General features: G+C 42.5%; 1 protein-coding gene across 1 annotated transcript in view; it reads left to right on the top strand.

The window, feature by feature from the left end:
- LOC131287607 (protein rolling stone) overlaps positions 1 to 6,382 on the top strand; it is a 42,876-nt gene extending 36,494 nt beyond the window's left edge. Inside the window, exons 3-6 of the mRNA XM_058316674.1 lie at positions 1,079 to 1,322; positions 1,624 to 1,746; positions 4,568 to 4,748; positions 5,991 to 6,382. Of these exons, the coding sequence (XP_058172657.1) occupies positions 1,079 to 1,322; positions 1,624 to 1,746; positions 4,568 to 4,748; positions 5,991 to 6,273 (831 nt within the window). The 3' untranslated portion in view covers positions 6,274 to 6,382. The remainder of the gene's footprint in view (positions 1 to 1,078; positions 1,323 to 1,623; positions 1,747 to 4,567; positions 4,749 to 5,990) is intronic.
- The last annotated feature ends 14,636 nt before the right edge of the window (positions 6,383 to 21,018 follow it).

The raw sequence follows: 21,018 nt of genomic DNA, 5'->3' as shown, positions 1-21,018 counted from the left end.
CTTTTCCGGAATGCGAGTGTTGAAGTGCACTTTAAGTCGCAAACTTTTTGAGCGCTCATAGACTTTTGTGTGTTCTACGGCATGGCGCTAATTAATTGGCCTGAATTGGATCATTATTTTGATTGGTTTTTTTTCCAGGTGTAGTGTTTTCTATGCTTGTTCACTACAGTATGTTTCTTATAAATTGTTGTTGTCGTGAATGTTTAACATTATATTACAATTCGTTCATTTTCAACAACATAACTACATTAAATTGTATGTGAACGTCTTCACATTCTGTTCAATTTGGTAGAAGTCTATAAAAGGCTTTTGTTTTGAATGAATGAATAAATCAAAAGTTAATATTTTATAACTTCGTTCGCAAGTACCGACCGTAGCTAGTCGCAAACGCCTCGTGCAGTACGGTAACCGTTAAATTTGTCTCTTGCCCGCGGGGGAGTGGTATAAAAAATGCATAAAAGGGGTTTACAGTGTGTTCCATTCTTTTTAGCAAGTTCATTGATTTGTTGTAAATAGTAAAAAAAAGCCTCAACCTTGTAATTATTGTAGCATAATTTTCTTTTAACATACAAGGTACAAGGTCATCGATCAAAATATAATATTAGTTAAAAAATCAAACGATTAATCGTACGAAACACACTGTACGCTTCGCTTCAATGCCACTTAACTTCACAACCGTCGGTAGAATCTGCTACTGGCTTTGTGAAGCTTGCGACCGAATATGAACCGGACCAAAAAAAAATGTAACAAAAAACATCCACAACATGGAAACTATGGACGAAGCGAATTGCAATCTAGCAAAAAAAAATGAGCAACATCCAATCCCAACTTTGTGCCGTACCCAAGATAAATCTGCATTTTTCGCAGCCATTTTTATGTGTATCTGTGTGTAATTTTGTCCTTCTTCATTTCCCATTCGGCAGCGACACTTCCATGATGTACCAAGATCCCCCTCGGTGTTCCGCGCCCTCGTCGAGAGGATGCTTTCAATGTTCGCTTCTATTTCCATATTTCAGGCTCCATTTTGTACCGTGCTAACGCGTGTTTCCTCTCTTCCCTCTCCGTTCTCCTTTTGCAGTGGCAAAGCAGCACGCAGGTCGGAATATGCTACCTTATGTACCGACTGATAGTGGCCATCGTGTTCCTGGCGATGCTCGTCTGCTCGGTGCTGGATATCGGCCGCTCGGAGCCCATGTACGAGCACCACTACGCCAAATGGTGGATCTACCTGACGCACTGGGCGCTGCTGGCGTGCACCGTACAGGCCTGGCTGGCGGCCATCATCGTCACCAAGGGTCTGATGATTGATCGGAACGAGTTCGGTAGGTGTTCGGGGGCCGTTGTTTCACCAGCAGACTCGACCATGTTTTGATCCAACATGTTTTGTTTCACGGCCCCGATCCGGAAGCTGTGCCCTCGGGGGGTCTCGCAAAGCGCCAATTCTATTACTTCCGCTTAACATCGGGCTTCCTCTCAATGTTTCTCTTCGACGAACACACGCAGCACTTGTTTTTTTTCCCCCCTACCGTCCATCTGACCTTGCCGTCGAATGAGATTCTAATTTCCCATTTGCATTGATACCACCTAGTTGCTCACACTCCCGTCCCTCTTTACCATTTCCAGAGTGGAACATCCACGTCGCTAGAGAAAGCCGCCTCCATTCGGTCTACTGGATTGCGTACACGATTGCGACCGTCTACTCGTTCATCGTTACCATCGTCTACTGGACCTTCGTGTACGATCCAAGTAAGTGCCTTCGACGTGTGACCTCTTCGAAACGCAAGGATGCGCTCGCCCTGCCTGCCAACGTTGCTAATTGATAAATGTACCTCGGGATGTTGTGGAGCCCATTTCGATTGTCAGCCGGATGTGCGTATAATATATGAACCGGAAAAGGGAAAATGGAAACTTCTATGTGGTTCCACGTTTTGCATACCGGATGGCTGCTCTAGAGAAAATTATTCATCCGGCATTTGTTGGCTTAATTTTTGCTCGTGCGTTTTCCATGGAAGGACAGGTTTTGAAAACAAGCTCAATAATCACTTAATCTTACTTTGTACCATAATCGCAAATCAAATGTATTGTACGGAACATGTTTTGATACCGTATTATCGATTATAAAATACATAAATAAAATTAACTCCATTGTACGGATCAACTAACATGCAAGAACCGATAGGCTATTGTTTTGATGTATTATTACAACCGTCTCTCAAAGCAATGAATGATTTATAACTCGCCTCTTGATTTAACATATAACGATTTGTAATGAAATACCTCCTTTTCCGCCCTTGTCGAGGTGAAACTTTTGCCGCTGGGCGTTCCATTCGCACCGCATTTGCAACCATTATCGATTACATTTTCTTCATCGATTAAATCTTGATTGTTTGTCGGTCGGCGGTACGCAATTAGCATAAGCTGAAACTGCTTGGTAACTTTTTAACACCAGCCAACAAGTTCCGCACAAAGCACAGCACGAGGCAAGCAAAACTTTCCGCGGGCCGCGTATCCCGGTTGTACTCAAACTGCAGAATGTATCAGTTAGCGATCAGTTGGCGAACAACAACTTTTTACGGCAGCTGCGTCGTTTACTCGGTGGGAGAAAGTGGGTGGTGGGGGTCGTTTTCGCCTGCCCTGGAGAAAACGGGAAAAAGGGCTGACACGTCTTTGTTCCCGCCCCTCCCCCTCCCCGGAACTGTACCGGAACTTCCAACCTAACAATTTGTACGCTGTAATTCTCGCCTCGGGTTGCAAAGAAAGAAATGCTGAAGAGCGCTTGATGATGGCGGGCTGATAATTATTCACCTCACTCTGGCTCACCGGTTCACTTTGGCAACACTTTGGCTAACAACTTGGCTCTCCGTCTTGGCACTCAGTTGGGTTTGCTGGTTTCTTTGGCCAATGTTAGTCGCCGGCTGGAGGACTGGAAAACGCCGAGATCCGGCCGACCGGGCTGAGGGGGAGGGTTGTCGTTTCCGCGAGGGTGACAAGCGACAGAAGCGTGTACCACCATCCTGCGGCATTCTTTTACGCCATTTTCCACTTTGTAAGAGGAGTGCAACTGAGGAACTTCTCAGATCACGCGAACCGCTCTCAGTGGCTTTTATCGTCCCACGATGAGCTTGGGTCTAAATGTCTGTAACGTCTATCTGATCTACGTTTCTTTGATTGTTTTTTTTAACTCTTTTTTTGGTGTTAAATTTCAAACAAAATGAGCCACTTTTGTCTCAGGAACAAATGTTCATGTTGTGAAAGGTTGGAGTGTTTTAGTTGGCATCATGAGGATTTTGTTCTTCGAGCTGGAATTGGAAACAACGTCCTTTTAAATTATGTAGATTTAAAAACAAAATTACCTTTAGCTCGTTTTTAGCACTTTTAATGAACTTGATCTTATACTAGTGTATAATTTCAAACAAAATGACTCTCTTCTGTCACGGAAACATTAGTTCGGTTCATGCAACAGCGTTCGTTTGATCTACTTTTCTTCTTTTTATGTTGTTTCAACCCATTGCTGTGCCCTCGACTTGCCACACAAACGTACAGCGTGCAACCTGAAGCTATATTGCGAATTTTAATTTCCTCCGACACACCGCATGACAAAAGCAGGAACTATGGCAACAGCATGCTTTATGTCAACCCGTTCTACCGAGCCATTTTATGCTGAACTACAAAGATGCATCCGGGTTGAATTTACCTGTTGCAATATGACGGGATATACTGCAACCGAGCAGTTCCCGTCGTTATTACAGAGATTAGATGCTGTGTGGCAATGGCTTAGTATAGTTTGCCTTTTTTTTCTTGAGCAGATCAGCAGCAGCATGCGTTGTTCTGTATTTTACAGCTGGATGGTTCATTTGTTCTGTACCCATGGAGACGCCTGGTTGCTCATCCAAGTACGTCGTTCGTTGGGTTTCTGGTTTTGTAGCATCTACTATGGAAGCATGAGAAGAAATTCTGTGCTTCTTGTAAAGAAGTTTACTTTCAAGAAATGTTTTTCCCGTCGTTTTGATTTGCAAATTGTAAACCAAGCTTACTTTTTGAAGGTTGTTTATTTAATCTTCTCATTACTAATATTATTGTATATATGTTGTTGCCGATTCAAATATATTCACTGTAACTTTCGCCGTACTTTTCCTCGATTGCTCATATCAAAAGCGGTTCCACGTACATCGTTTCGCAAACATATTTTGTACGATTCCATCATAAAGTAAGAAACCAAGTTTACTGTCGCATCAAATAAGTGTCACAAAACCGCAGGCATTGGCAATAAGTCCTTTTTCGAGCGAATGCGAACGATTTTTTCCAATCAAAACTTTCGCACACACGCGCACCATCGGTAACGTGGCGTCAATTCAAATCGGATCGGAATCAAATTAAGCTTCACCGATTGGATTTTACATTCGGTTGCTTCCGCAACACCATCCAGACGCAAACATATAGATACACACACACACACACACTTTCCGTCCCGGACGGATGGCCGGAAGAGCGGGTGTAGCTGTTTGCCAGCAAAACACATAACACTGTTTGTTAACTTGTGCTCTTCGCATACGCATATAACCTGCAGGCAAAAACCGGGTCGATGCCGTCAATCTCATGGTGCACGTGCTCAACTCCATCATTATGCTAATTGATCTGACCATCGTGGGCCATCCGATCAAGCTGAACCACGCGTACTGGACGACCGGCATCGGCGTGGGCTATACGCTGTTCTCCATCATCTACTACTTGGCCGGCGGCACGGATAGGTAAGTGCAATGCAGCCTTTTCAGCCACTTTGCCATATCCACTAAGTGCCGGTTGCACCCTTCCCGAAGAACGACGTTGGTAGATCAAAGGCTTAGTTCGGGATTAATCACATTGTCAATCGCTGTAGGTTGAACAGTTAGGCATTGGCAAAACGAATGTGTTAATTATTTATGCAATCTCTTTCGTTCGACGTGGCAAAACTTGTTCCGGAGCTGGCGAGTTTCGCCCGAGCGAGGCGCAATGAACTTACTGTTTCATAAATATTTGAGTAAACTTACCCTTTTCAGCGCCCCGTGGCGAGTCTTTCGGAGAACGAGTGTTTATTCCTTTTGCACGGTGTATCGCACGCAAAGGTTATCGAGTGCTAGGGAAAGTCGATCCATTACTTAGCATCACTGCTGTTTTATTACTGTGTTTATTGTCCGCATGCATGAAAGTTCTATCACCACATCGGTGAAAACGATAACAAAGTCAAACAAACGGCGATGCTAAGCAGAATCAAAGTAATAATTCCAGACTGAAGGAAAAATAGCTTTATTATTTCGTTCTTTGGACCAGAAGATCGCTTCAACTGGCCAAATAGTTTAAAAAAAACTTACAATGTTCTATTTTAAATATATTACTACATATGTAAAATTTCTTGGAGACCTTAAATTCACATACATGTCCATATTGTGGCCTTATTTTATCAGAAAGCAGTATTTGTTTGAATGATAGAGTATTTAGGATAAACCTGGCCACAGTATAACGCCCAAAGATCGTCGTAGATGTTGAACCGGACATCAATATACCCAACAGTGACGCTCCGATTTTCTCTCAATTATTATCAACCGAAAAAAAAAATTGACCAACCATAAACACAGGATCTTTTTGATGATCTAAGGCCACACAAGAACTGAAAAACATGCTAACATAAATCGTTTTGTCTACGGTGGTTAAAATTTCGGCCAATTACCATGAGGCCGGAATATTTTTTTAAGTACTTAACTAATATAACTTTGCAATAAAATTTGAATTAAATTTTTTTAGGAAGTTTTTTATTCTATCGTCGATGAACAAAATTTTTTATTTATTTAATTTAATTCCAAAGTTTATACCTAAAAATCATTGTAATACTTCAAGGTTTCACCGTAATTAGGAGTGCACCTTATCAAGGCCAGACTGTAGTTATCATCCTTGAAATCAAATAATCTATTTAAACACCTTTTTCCCCTCTTCTTCATCTCCACGCCCGCCGGCAGGCACAACGATTCCAGCATCTACAAAATGCTCGACTGGACCAAGCCGGGCAAATCGATCGTCATCTGTGCGCTCGGCGTGTTCGCCGTGTTTCTGATGCACTTCCTCTGCTACTGCCTGTACTGTCTGCGGGTGTGGCTGTACGCGCGCGTCTGCGTCCAGGGCAACAACAGCAAGACGAGCAGCAACGAGAAGATCACCTCCATCACGCGAACGCTCTCGTCGATGGAGGAAGCGCAGAGGGAAAACTTCCTCAACCCGACCGCCGTGGTGGACCTGAAGTGAACGGGGGGCGGCGGTGGCGGTGGCCGATGCGAGGGCGGTGGTAGCGGTGGACTGCGCACAGGAGGCCACCATTCCCACGGCACTCGCCAGCATCCCCCGTGAGATCCGCGTCCACCGAGGCGCGTGCCACGTGCACGCCCTTTCCGATTCCGTTCCTTCAGTCTAACCTTTCGAATTTCCCTTCGCACCGGCCCTTTCTCTCTATCGCACACAAACACACACGACACACGACACACCCAGACCCGCACTCTGTCACTCCATTTTTATATCTCTCTTCCTCTGCGCGTCTCTCTATCTCTCTGCTCCGAGCACACGTGTTTGCAAAAACGTTTGCCAAACGTTCGTAGAAAGTATTGTCGCTTCGAATTTGGTTCCACCGGGACGGAGCGGAAATTGCATTGCGCTCGTTATTTTATGCCGTTCCCGTCTCCCTACCACTCGTGCTCGTGCGCACCCTCTTTCCCCTCCGCCCCCGTAAACTAACTGGTAAAAAAAGGAACGCCTTTGATGGACGTGTTGGACATGCTGCTGGTGCTGCACTTTAGTCGACCAATATATAATCCCCCCAGAGTTAACATGCGCACTGAACCGGCGAACCTGTAGGATGTCCGGGCGGGTTGTTCTGTCTTCTGTTCATTGGGTGGCCACCACCTTCGATATTCCCGTCGCCAATATATGTGGAAAGGTGTGCGCATTGTATACCTAGAGAGAGAGGGAGAGAGAGAGATCAACTAGAAGCATACTTTTGGCATATCACGTATGACGTGACCATTGTGTAACGCTGCATATCGCTCACGATATTGCTCGTTGAGCCTCTTTAATCTCACAGAAAAAAGAGAAGAAGCACTATTTTAAAAAAAATGAAGCCACATACGGAGAAAAATAATCTTAATAATTGCCAAAGCATTCCAGTAGCGATTCGATCCCTCTTAGCCCATTCCTGTTTCCTCTCGCTCAAAAAAAAATAATAATAATGGAAACGGGCTGGTATAGAACATACGTACAGCTTGCGTATCATAAGAAGATTTCAATACTCGCATTTTAGTATATATCTTTTTAAGTGACGTTTCGGTTGCATTTTCCTTCGGCTAAGGTTAAGTAGGGATACATTGTAAACAAATAATAAATGGTGTTCCAAGATGCTTTGAATCTTTAAGTTCCATTCCTGCCCAAATGTTTCGTTCCTGTAGGCTTTTAGTGGCAAAGCCCCTTGTTTTAGATGACCGACTATAGCATTATCAAACATAACTCAAACGTACTCGCACACTCACACACACACACAAACCCATGTCAAATCCTCACACTCTTAACACGACGTTCGTTCGTTCTGAATTGTACTCTGCCGATAAAATTGTATTGAATTATGAAAAACTAGTTAAAAAACCAAAAATCTACACTCGCACACTTCACACAGACACACACACACACAAACAAAACAAGAACATACAAAAATAGATGAACACAAGAGAACGCAAATCAAAACCACTGATCGAAGGCGCGACCACTCCACACCGTCGGGCATCACTCACAAAATGTTAGATCTAGCGTATAAAGTTACTATTTGCTCACAAAAAACCAAACAAATAACATTTAAAACGTTTTGTCGGATTGGCTAGAGAGAGGTTTGATGTAAAGATAAATCAAAGTAAATCTTAAAAAATAGAGAAAAAAAAGCAAACAAACAAAGCATAACACTCACTCACCAATGCAACACAACAATTAGCAATGTTGGATCGTAAGAAATGCGTCTTTAAAGTACAGTCGTTGATTCTAGAAATATATTTGAAGACATAAAACAGTCAAATAGAATACAAAGGAAAAGAAAATATAAAAAAACACACACACAGCAACTATTCGATAGTGGTCAAAAATAGGAGTAAACTAACCGACCGGGAGACAGTCAATGTTGTGAGTAAACGGATGGCGGGTGAGTTGTTGGAAAACTAGCGATGTTTGGGAGGGGAGGGCGTTTGGCGAAGTAGCTCACGCGATGTCCGTATGCTTCTGAAATAGTCTGCAAAAAAAACTGGTGATATTCTCAACCGCTACGCGAGAAGAAAGGGACAGCCCGTACAAAGATGCGACCCGTATCCCGTGCGGTAGATTTTAGCAATAATATGGCTACGGGAAAAGCGAAAGAAAAAATTGGTAGGATTAAGTGATGCTCCCCCTCCCGTGAATGTGTCCGCGTGCTGCGGCAAAGACTGCGGGCGTGAGCAGCAAAGTTTGTTGGGTAGACTGCGGGTTGTACAATTTTTCGTCTTCAATATCATTAATCCGGTAGTGGCCAGGTAGCAAAGGATGCCGGGTGGTACGGACAGAAGAGTAAAATTAAACAAAAGCACCCAATCCCCGGCGCCGGTGCGGCAAAGTTTACCGCTGATGTTGACGACTAAGATGCTGGTCAGTATAATGCATTTTACGAAATTAATATAGAAACAGACGAGCAAAATCGGAAACAAATTATACGTAGAACAGGAGACAAAAATAATATAAAGCGAGCCGTAGAAGAGAAGTGAAAACAGAGCAAACAAACAAACAAACAAACATTCCATTTATGAGTTGATCGGTTTGTTTAGAGTAAAACGAAACCAAAATATATAAAAATCATGTTCAACTGGTTGCAAATTTTGGTTTGTTTTGAAATGAGAAAATGGTATGCATGCGTATTACTTTTCGTTGTTCTATTACTTAATGCTCTACAAAAAGTTAAGTCTTATTTACTCCTGAGCTATCAAAGCTGCATGAAAATTCAATAATGCCGCTTCGGTTAACCCTTTCTGAAAATTAGTTATAACGTCTTCCTCTTCCTTCCACTGTCCAAAGCACTCCAGCAATTGGATTCTAACCAAGGTAAGAAATGATCTTTGTGTTTTTTCATTCATTTTCATAGATTCCAGGCGTTCAAACGGTAGGTTGATCTAATTTATACCATTATTATCTTTGAATAAAAACAGTTTCTTCTCAGTACCATACCTTCACTTTTTTTTAAATAGTTTATTTCGTAGCCAGATCAGACCCAAACAATTTCTACCGTTGGGCTGTTGATTTCAAAAAGCTTGCATGCGAAAAAGCTCTTATGATGCATACGCCTCATGGGGGAGCTTTCGGTTGTTCGCCGTGCTTGTTTACCTGTGAAACCCTCCCAGGGGTAGTAAAGCTCATGTAATCCCTCTCTCACCATATAGCCTACACTGTCCAAAATGGAAATCCGGACATCGAGAAACAAAGCGGGTGTTTGATAAAACGGTTGATTTTTGAGCACATTGGTCACATTTCTAGTAGGTATTTTGTTCAATGTTGCGTAGATAGTTGAATATTGTGTGAACATCTACATTAGTGTTAAATTTTTATAATTTTGGTTGATATCTTTAATAGAAGCTGATAGTTTATTTCATTGTTGTTTTGATCAATTGATCTCGCTTCCCTATACTTTTATTTGGTAACAAATTTAGTATTGTTTTGCTTGTTGTGTGCAGTATTTTTAGTGATTTTTAAAATACGATCAACGATATATTTGTTTAATCATGTAAAAAAGCTTATTTCTTTGTAAATTTAAGCACTTTAGTGGTTATGAGAGACAACATTTCGGAACGTCTTGAATGTAAGTAATTGATCAAATTTAACTTCTGTGTGCATTTCACAATGATGAATTGTATAAAAATATCTTTTTTAAAATTTGTCCCTTGTCCAAACTAGGTCCTCTGGCCGTATCCAATAACACCTTTGCCAAAACTCACTTGTCCGGATTTCCATTTGGGGCACTGTGCACTACCCCACTCTGTTTTGGTAGTCGAATTATTTTAATTATTTCTCTACCCTCTATTTCTCTCAGTATTGTTACTTCGCATACATTCTCTCGCTTTATGCTAGTCCACGCCACGCTTCAGGTAACGCTCTGAATAGAACGCGAAACCATAGCAGCCCGTGGGTATTTTTTCTTCAGGTGTTTCCTCGAACGGAGCAACCCCGCGGACTGAACTCGCGCATCTCGCCTACTGGAGGCTTTCAGTTGCCGTCGGTGGATCAACGGATTCGGACGCGTGCGCGGCTCGTTTGAACGGACGGACATCGAAGCACACACCGTCGCTATCAGCATTTACAGCTACTTCGTTGTTTACGTTTCGTTCGAGAAATCCCACCATTCTCCGTGACGTGTCTGGACGTTTGGCGGGATTTTTTGGCAGTGTCCTGTAAGGTGATCCGGCGAAAAACAAGTGAAAGTGTGAACTGGGATTCGATTAAGCTCACCATACAGCTCAATCCGACCCAATCCGTTGATTCTTGTCCGTAACTTGTGCTTTTAATTCTGTAAAACGCGCCAAGGTGAATCGAAGCGTTGTGAGTTAGTGCACAATCAAAAGCGAAACCTAAAATCGTTCTCAACGAAAGAGAAATCACAGCTTGAGGTTCTGCACCGTATACCGCATGCCGGGTGCCATCGATTGTGCCCGGTGTACCGAACAGGAAGTGGCAGAACGTTTGTATTTGAAACGAAACGAACGGAAGCGGCTGACCGACAGGCAGGCAAGCGGAACGTAATCGAGATCGCCACGCACAACGATCATCTTCGGCGCGGGAGTTTGCCCATCGGTGTGTAGACCTGTCTGGTGGTGATGTGTATTTATTTTCCCATTTAGATTCGCCATTATTCGACCGTTGGGTGGGAAAAATTATGGCTGTGGTTTTGCGAGAGGAATGAAGTTGGAGGAGATGGGACTTTGATTACATTTAAGAAGAAAAAAAAAATTAGCAGATTAGAAATCAAAATAGTGTTTCCATCCAAACAAACTAAAACTTGTGCATTTTGGGAATATAATTCAGAGCGAATTGAATTTGTATTTCACCCATCTTGATCTTGTGGAGAAATAGTGTTTGTTGACGGTTCTGATGTTAAAAAATATTTTGCATTTTATGTGTGCTATGTAAAACAGGTCAAATGTTTAAAAAAATAATCTATGGCATAGAACGGAGTAGTTCGAACTTTTGTTATATTCAAAAAGGTGAAAAGAAGTTTTACGATCTTTATGCTGCTTATAAACCAAAATATGTTTCTATGTAAACCAACCAAAACTTGTGCATATTGAAATTATAGTTTGTTGATCATTTGTTGTAATCTTTGTTTTTCTGTTATTTCTGCCAATATCGTTCAGTCAAAACAAAAAGTTTGTTGTTCGGTTAACAGTACAACACAGTATTTTTGCTTTGTTGAAGATTTTGTTGCAGATTTTATTTCTGCTTCATAAAATAAGGCACATGTTCAAAAAATAATTTAAGCCAAAGAAATAAACCGTGCATTTTACATTCATAAGCATGCAGTGTTTCTAATGGCTGACAAGTTAACATCACGATGACGCAAATGCCAGAAAAGAGCTGCAAAACTGAACAATCGTCAGCATTTTTAATGGGTTTCTAAGGTGTTTGCTTTTTTGTGCTATTTTTCTAACGTGAACCACTGGAATGCATGTTGCTTCCAGATGCTTCTTCCCACGTGCTGGTCTCGTAAATGTTCTTATTTTGTGACTTATCGCTTTGCTCGGTTTGCGAACATGCTTCGGTACATGCGCGACTGGGCACCGCGCTGAGATCATCAGCAAAAGTGTTAAAATCCGTACATTTTTGTGCTCCTTTCAATGCTCTACCTACGTGGTTAGGTTTTACATCATATAGTCGAAGCTGGTCGAATCGAGCCGGACGATCGTCGCCGCTCGTCAACAGGAAGGATCGCAAACAGTTGAACATAGGCAGTGTGTAAACGATTCCCTCAAAATTGCCCACCGTTAATGTGCCCTATCTATTGAACCGACAAATCGCACTTATTTTCGCTATGATATAATAATTCGTGTTGCTTCACGTTCGTTGGTTTGATCGAAACTTTTACAGATCAGTTGCACTGGCGCAAAACACTCCTAACGTCGACGGTAACGTCTACCGTCGGTGGCGAGCCTTCTCCGAGCCTCCGCGGCTAATGATCGGAGACAGCAGACACATTTGGCGTACGGCAAACCGCGTCCGAAAGTGAAGCAGCAGTGCAGTGTACAACGGCTGTTTGAAGCTGTTGCTTTCGGGGCTGCAGCACCCCTTCGACCGCGCGCCATATGTTGCCTTTTTCGCGGCCATCATGAACGAACGAACGTAAACATACTCGTGTAGCATGGAGGCAACATTTGTCATGTTCGGCGGGCGGGGAGGAACAGCCGTGACGAACAAAGCGCAGCATGATGCGGTTATTTAGGTTACGGTGTTATTAATAATCGGCCGATTGGGCCGCGTTAATTTGCGCGATTCGCATTACTTCACCCGGACGGACTTCACACGGAGGATTGCTTTGGCCGGTTTAAACAACGTTAACCGACAATGTTTAACGCGTCGGGCCATTTCCATTCGTTCGAGCCATCGGTCACCAACGGTTTCGTGTGTGCTTTTTACTTCAAGTGTCTTTCCTGCCAGGAAACGATGGCACACTGGCACGTTGCCCTTGAACGGTAAAGTTTCCTTTAATGCACTTACCGTAGGTGTCGATTACATTGTCTCGATGGTGGAGGTGGCGTGGATCGATAACAACTCTATGCCACGCTCTGAGATTACAGCGTTTAGATAGCCGAAGCACGTGTTTGGCGCTACCCATACGGTAGTGCGTGGGAAATAAATCAATACCCTTTTCAAGGGAAGTAACAAGCTCAGTCACGGGTATTAATTATAGCCTGATTACTATTAAACGTGATTTTTTAAATCATTTATTTCGATATCAAAATGAACGTAGAAAATATTCCATACTTCACTTCAATTTTCGACTGTTCTACCTTCCACAGTTCGTACGAAGGCACGAACATTTACACAGCTGTTCTCGTATTTAATACAATGGTACAACTGGATCCCTGTGTTCCGACGGATATCTTCTTCAACCTTTTTTTCTTGCGGTAGCACCCTAAACTCGATTCCCGGTTCAAGGTCTTGCACCCGAAAAACGCTCCAACTCCTCTTGAAAAACCTTGCCGACGTGTGTTAGTTAATGTGTCAAAAAGTCGCTCCCTCGGTTGGTTTTTCTCGTTCCACGCGACAAAGCGGCTGGAGTGTTGTAAAAACATAAACCTTCAATGTCACCCTTTTTTCTTTACGGTAAGCATAATAAATGCCTACTCGCTTTCAGCACTAACGTTAGTTGGTTTTACTACCCCGCATCACGCGACGATCTCAACCAGTTGTCGGCAAATTCTGCCCCGTAAATCAAGTTCTTTACATAGAGCATTTTTTAATCGTTGGGTTTTGTAATTTTATCTTTCTTTAATTATCATAAGAAATTTTCAACTAGATTAAACACTTTAAAACAGTTTGTAGTATTTTATTTGAAACATTTAATTTTTGAAATGATGAGACTTAATTAAATATAATTATTATATGAGTTATAGGAGTATTTTGACGACCACTGACAAGATGCTAATGATGCTTCCGGAGGGTCCAACAGGTGCTTGGGATTGTTAAGGTCATTTTTTGTACCATTTAAAGCTTTTGAAATTCTTTGAATCTAGTAATCTCTGACTACTCTGACAAGTTGAAACTTATCTTATTTTAAAAACCAGGGTTAAAAGTAGGTAGTACAGTGGATTAAAAATGAATTTAGGTAATAAAATGTTCAATAAATAAATTAAAATCCTTTAATTTGTTATATTTAAATAGCGAATACATCTGTTGTGTCGAGTGGCATGAAATAATCGATATATTTAACACATCAGTGTGACCTGCATTTGGATGATAATTTAATTGTTATATCGATTGCATCACAACCGTTCAAAACTCAACCAGTATCGATCTTTTTCCTGGCCTTATAAATAATTCTGACGATACAGCGTGACCCATGTTCTGGGGGGACCGGCCGAGAATGGTAAATTAACGCATGACCTACCAATGAAGGCAATGCATGCTGGTCGAACGCTTACTCAATGCTGTTTCATTGCTCTGCGTGCCCTTAGGGTCGACGACCAAAACACCTCCACTCTGCACACAACCGACACCTGTTCCTCCGGGGGTGCAGGTTCTCCCGGTTTGCCTTGGCCGCTCTCTAGGTCATTGTGTCGCATAGAAACCGGGGGCCGGGACGACCAGAACCACCCTAAACCTGATCGATGGCTACCCGAAGGGCAGCCAGCATAATTGGCACCGATAGCTTCGCATGAAGAACGACAACAGGGACGCATCAAAAATGCAAAGTCTCCGTAACCTTGGCGTCGCGCGCCAAGAGTCACTCGAGTTGACCGTGGGATGATGCCGGGTGGAACAGGTTTTATCGAACACGGTCAAACGGGTCATTTGATGGGCTTGCTGCTGATGGGACGGTGGCTAGCGATGATGCAAAAATGGCTAGATTCCGGTTTGTTTTTATAAGCGTTGATTCGCGTCAAGTTCGTCGCTTGTTCGGTTTCGTTGAAGTCTTTCGTTTTCTTTAAGTCACCGCGTCAGATGATCATCGGCTCAGCATTCGTCGGGGGACATTTCTCATCCTTTACCTCGGTGTGCTGTGGAATGTAGTCTTTGCTCACCAAAATCATGGTTCGTTGATGGAATGGCACTTAACATTTAAAAAAACACACACACACTTATACATAAGATCAGATAACTTTGAAGAATTTAATTAAGATGTGTTGTGGAATTTGCACTTCTTTTTTATATTTATTCTCTTTCATACCCTTAGAATGTTTACTCTTTTACTGGTTTAAATATACCCTTCTTCAAACATTGAAAACTGTTTACATTATCTTAAATAAAGAGTCATTAACGCATCATTCTAAATAAATAAACCGAAAAACTCATGACTTAAAAGAACCTTAACTTCATACCAAGTTTGTTCTTGGGGCATCGTCGCATTTTTTGTCAGAATTACTACCATATAAAGTAAATTTATGGTTATTTTAAGTATTTACTTTTGAAGTTTCATTACGATCAAAGTATTTTCATCTCTGAATTTGTGAAAGAAATTTTTATTTTCTATCAACATTCTATAAAAGAAAGTTCTGTTAGCTTTCAAACCCAATCAACAAGCTAATAGCTCATGAAAAACGATTACATACTGGTTTCCACTCTCTATTACCCTACAAAGAGAAGTTATTCGTTATTTTTATCATTCGTTTGTGAGGTTTTTCTTTTTCTATCACAACTTACTCCATCCTAATGTTGTCATTGCCATGCCATGTGGTCTTATCTTCCGCTGGAGGCGCTAATACCCCTAACCAAGCGGTGCGTGTCTTGCTGGCGGTACAGAATTTCAGAACGTGCTAATGGCTCGGCCAGATACCCGCTAGGGCTTCTCCAAACGTTGCTTCAGAAGTCTTTCCCAATGCTGAAGGTTTCCGACCGACGATTGTTCCGGAGAAGTTACTTGTGTCTTTGTAGATGTGGGTAAGATTCTACCCATAGCCGTATGGCAATGAGGGTAACATTCCGCAGCCTACAAGCAGCCGACACGCTTTTGCCAAGCCGGCACCGCATGTTCACCTGTAGTGGTTTGCTTGTGGTTCGCTCCATTGCACCGGGCTTTGGTGGTGTTGGTAGAAATTGCATAGTCAGCAGCCAACAACTGACCACCACCAGCAGTTCCATCGGTTTGAAGTTGTGCACTTGCAGCCTTCTGCAGCCGTCTCACACACATCCGGCGCCCGACAATGCAATGGATGCAATCGCGTGCTCCACGATGCTGCAACGTGCAGTTTCAATCTATCTGGAATCGAACGGAAGTTCCTGGGGAACACGTGCGTGGCAATACGTGGGCCGAAGCGGGGGTTGCATGGGAAATTGGATTGTAATCGATTGTTCAATTCATATTTTGCTGTACCATACGTTTACTCCATCTCGCACGCGTACGATACTGTCGTTTCATGTTGTTGACCGGAAGGGGTAGAAAATGAATAATCATAGATCAAAAACTTCATTAATGGTCGTTAGTTAACTCAAGTATATTGGCCTACTTACATGCTTCATGATTAATTTATTTCGATCTAGTATTTACTTCGTGTTGCATGCTATCTTGACATATTTTTGAATGACTTCCTCGATTTCTGTTAGTCGTTAAAACAAGATTGGTAGCATTTTTTTAATCATTTTTATTAGGTATTGTCATGTATCGAGTTCTCTTATAAATTTGATATTAGTTAACTATTTATAATTGTTTTTTTTTATATTTTGTAATTCGATTCGATTGTTTTATGTTTCGCATTTTGGAGATCTATGAAAAAACAATTTCTTCGCTTAACAGACTCATAGTACTTTTTTCATACCGTTTCGGTTTCTGTTCATCTTCTAGCACAAATTCAAAATCATGAATACGGGGGGAGGGGGGGGGGGGGCTCCCATAACAAATAACTTTTTTTACGCTACACAGTTGTTTACTAAATCAAACAAGTATTGGGTAAAAGATCAAACAGATTGATGACGCTTAAATGAAATTCTAAAAGTCTTGTCTGTTTTGTAGGCTATTCTTCAAAACAAGCGTTTTTCTCATTCATTGTATATCAATTCTGTTGGGGCCGAATTCACAAAATCTCTAGACCATGAACTCCATGGACGCGCATAAATTATAGCGCATCTTTGAGCCCAAATAAATGCAAATTAAAACGGTACTTCTTTCTGCAAGCGAGGCAAATCCTTTACATAATTCTCTTGGCGGTGCTCTATATTTCTCTTCTAGCGATCAATTGTAGGCCCGAACTGCGCCTAACAATCGACTTGATGGGAATATTTAAACCGAAACCGTAAAACCAACCGCCGGTAGATGCTTCGTTCGACATAAAAGCGATAGTGAGTCGTCGTCGTCGCCGTCGACATCTTTTGGAACGAGATTCTTTTTCAGACTGCCGTCGGTCACACGCTTCGCGAAGGAGATTTCATCATATGACCGTACGCACGAGATACACACGCGTGCTTTATTAGGCTGATGGTGAATGGCGAACATAAAGTACGCATCGCGCCGGGTTTCAGCGCAAGCGGGAAAAGGTTATCCACGCCTATAGGTGAGGACGAGGGGTGCGCAATAAATTTCCCTTAGTCTTAGCTTAACTCGCCAGCGAAACAATTGTGCCAGTACGCTGAGCGGGCTGGAGAGCAGGCTTTTGTGCAACGGTGGGTCGCAAAGGGCATCATTATGCTGCACGGATAGCCGCCTCTCGTCGGTTCCATCCGCGCCGTCAGAACGCTTCCGAGGGGCTGACGATGTGCAATCATAATTTCTTGCGGTTGTGTCGATATGGATGTCGATGTACACGGAGCGCACTCTAATCCTCGCGGCGTCGGGGGAGTGTAATTCAGTCGGATCTCGAAGTTTCCAGGCTCAAACCCCTGCGACCACGCCGGCGTTCCACTCCACACGTACGACATACGCTCATTAGATGGCTTGCGGGCGACTGACGACACTGACGTACGGTACACATTTATGTTGGTACTCGCACGCGCTGTATGGCAACATAAAGCCGGCAAGCCTGTCCTATTACTCAACCCAATTAAACTTTGCTGCTGGTGTTTCGGTTCGCCCCACCTTAGGCGCTTCCCAGCAGGCCCCAGCATCGGCGTATCGCTTGCGAGCGTTTTGCATTTCAACGCGTCCACCACAAACGAGAGTAACATAATTCCCTTTAATGTGCCAACCAACCACCACCACTTCAGCACCACTTCCCACAGCACGGAAGGTGGCTCGACCACGGTTCCTGTCCAGACCACCCTTCCCGCAGTTTTGTTTTTGTCGATTTGACCTCCAGCTTTGGACGACTTTGAACTCCTCGAGTGGTGTTTTTTTGTAAGTTTTGGTTAATATACTTTTTAACTCGTTTTTGTTTTGCGAAAACCTACTCATGACCGTTAAACAGTTATGATATGCGAGCAATTAAAGCCATTATTAACAACGCAACTGGCGTACAGTTAACCATTCCGCTGGGAGAAGTTTCCATTTTGGTGGGAGGTAATTATTTTCGAAGTCCATTTTGCGTTCCTTTGTTCTTTAACGATTTTTTATAGGTTTTTGCCTCATTTGCGTTGACCGGACGTGATGCTATTCGTATAAAAAAGGACGTAAAAAGGCCGGAATAAAACTACATAGTGTTTCATTTTATTACTCATGTTCGTACTTATCGTAAGTACACTCATAAATCGGGTGTGTTATTGCTCATCCCCAAACATTATGGTATAGTGTTATACATTTATGGTAATATTAATTGCAACTTCACTGGAAGTTTAGCAATTGCAACTGTTTTGTATTGTTGTATTTGCTGGGAAAATTGGTACTAACACGAATAACTCACAAATTGTCTTTTTTATTATAAATTTTCTTCATACTTTTCAAGTTCAATTTTTTTACATTTCTAATGTAAATACATTTCAAATTTGAATCCTTCATATTCAAACTTGCCTTGAGTTTTGCTTAACAACCGTTTTTTTGTTAAATACTGATGTATACTTTTTATTTTGAGACTCTTTTTCAAGTTGAATGGCCTTAAAATAAATGCCGTTACACCTGAAACGTGGCGTTAATCTATTTATATTACTAAATCACCAACAACAACCCCTCCCCCCTTTTTGCCCATTTATCGGCCACCTTATGTCATTGCACTGTTTCACTCCTGCACAGCTGCCGCTTTCCAAGCGCCACAAAGGTTTACTCGAAAGCCGTAGCTGCCCTCCTGCAAACAACAAAGTCCTTGACAATCGCTTAAGCCGTTCTCATGACTGAGCAGCTTGTCAGGGGCCCCGTCTCGATTCGGTCTCGATTTGGCCGTTGCCGGACGAATCGAACGCACGTAAATCCTTGGCAATCAACAAATTCAAGAGTCTCGTCCGTCTCGGGCCGGCATGGAGACGCACTGAGACGCTGAGTCTACAATGCAAACGCTCCGCCCCGGGTGACGGGCGACGGACGAGCGAAGTTTGATAATTGCTGTTTCCGCATGGAAATGGCCCCGCGATGGAAGGTTGAGCCATTTTACAGCTGGCCTTCGCTAGAATTTTATTGCACACTCATTCGGCGCAACGGAAGTGCGGTACGACTTTCACATGGAGCTGAAAAAAAAAGGCGGAATAGTTTCGGTGGCGGTAAAAAGCGGTGGAGCCCGCGTAGCGTATGTAACGAACATTATGCAAAATATGTTAAGCCTTATGAAAATTGTACCGTAACAGTTCGTTTGTAAACAGACGCATTATTACTCCCTCTCCATTTGTTAAAGTAACGCAGACGTAAATCAATAAAAACACCAAATGTAACTCAAATATGTATTGTATACTGTATCCTCAAAAGGTAATGTTATTGCAAAGCAACATTGCAGCACACGTACGTATCCGTCGCATTCCTTAAGAATCGAGTAATGGGTTTATTTTTCCTTCTTTGTGCGCTCATGAGTTTGCCAGTCATCGTACGATTCACAAACATCTTTATTGCTGGCATTTAATTTTTCTCATCGTGCGTCATTCGACATTAAAGAACAATCTTCTTCGTCTGTTTTTGCAGAAGTTTTGCCCATTTCTGCACCTCCAACCTTAAAGTTTGTATCTTAGTACAACATCGTACATTATTCTAATTGGAATGCAAATAGACTTTTAAAAGTTTCTTTTAGAGTTTTGAATGAGAACTTAGTTATTTTCAAGCGAAGAAATCCATAAATGTTTTTTCCGATTTCATCAAATTTAAAACGAACACAGAAACATATTTGAAAACACAGAAAAAAAGTTTGTGATAAAAAAAAGGTCACTTTTATGAATTTGCAAATGGTATGAATAGTCTGAGAGGCATTTAACACCTCTTAAATTTATCGGAACGGTGACAATAATACTAGATTAATAGACTCCTGGAAATCTAATATTTTAAGTGTACTTCCTGGCTACAAAGCATAGTCCTGAACGTTCCTTGAAACCCGGAAACTGACGATATTTTACTACAAGTTAGTTAAATTAGACAACAGTATAGCATTCTGTGTGTACCACGAACATAATAAATTAAACAACCGGCCAACTGCACACAAATCCAGGAACGTAGGATGACAACCACGTGCAAAATAAAAACACCGCGGAGTTGTTGTCCCCAGTCTAGAGATAACAGAACGGAATCTCGACCTATTGCTAGGAACATAAAATACTGTCTTTTCATTGTCTGCCCAAGGCGTGAGTAACGTGACTAATTGCAAGCCCGGTGTGGAACTGAAAGCTTACGGAAAACGTCACCAACGAGCCGACTATGAGCATAAGATAAGAACCCATCGACCCCCCATTATAGGCAGTGAGTTCGGTTTTGCGGTTAAAAGCCAGTGAAGCCCCAATCGAAGCCGCTTCAATCTCCGCTCATTGGTTACGGCGAGTCTCTAGGCCGCGTGGCCTTATGAGCTCGATGGAGAAGGAGTGGTTACCCGAGGGAGCAGACAGGTGTACTACTAATGATGGTCATTTGTTATCTACTTATTAGAATCGATAGGGTATAGTCAGCGGACGAGGCAAGCGGTTGCCGAAGTGGAAGGGCATCCGAGTACTAGTAGGGAGTGGCAGGGTATTGATAATATACCCACGGGCGACGGTACACATACGACAGTTGATGGAGTACGGTTAGTGTGTTGCCGTACGCCACCTGTACCTGTCATAATGTGATGTTTACAGTTTCCCGGTATTCTATTAATCGTGTTCGCGTTCTTCAGATAGACCCGGAACCTGATAGCTGGAATCCACGGAAGCGTGACTTCCGTCTCTGTGAACCGGATCCAGTGTGAGCTGCTAGAATCACCAACG

This window comes from Anopheles ziemanni, chromosome 2 (assembly GCF_943734765.1).
Source record: "Anopheles ziemanni chromosome 2, idAnoZiCoDA_A2_x.2, whole genome shotgun sequence".
Classification (NCBI taxonomy): Eukaryota; Metazoa; Arthropoda; class Insecta; order Diptera; family Culicidae; genus Anopheles; species Anopheles ziemanni.
The sequence above is the reverse complement of the archived record's forward strand: the minus strand, read 5'-3'. Positions and strand labels throughout refer to the sequence as shown.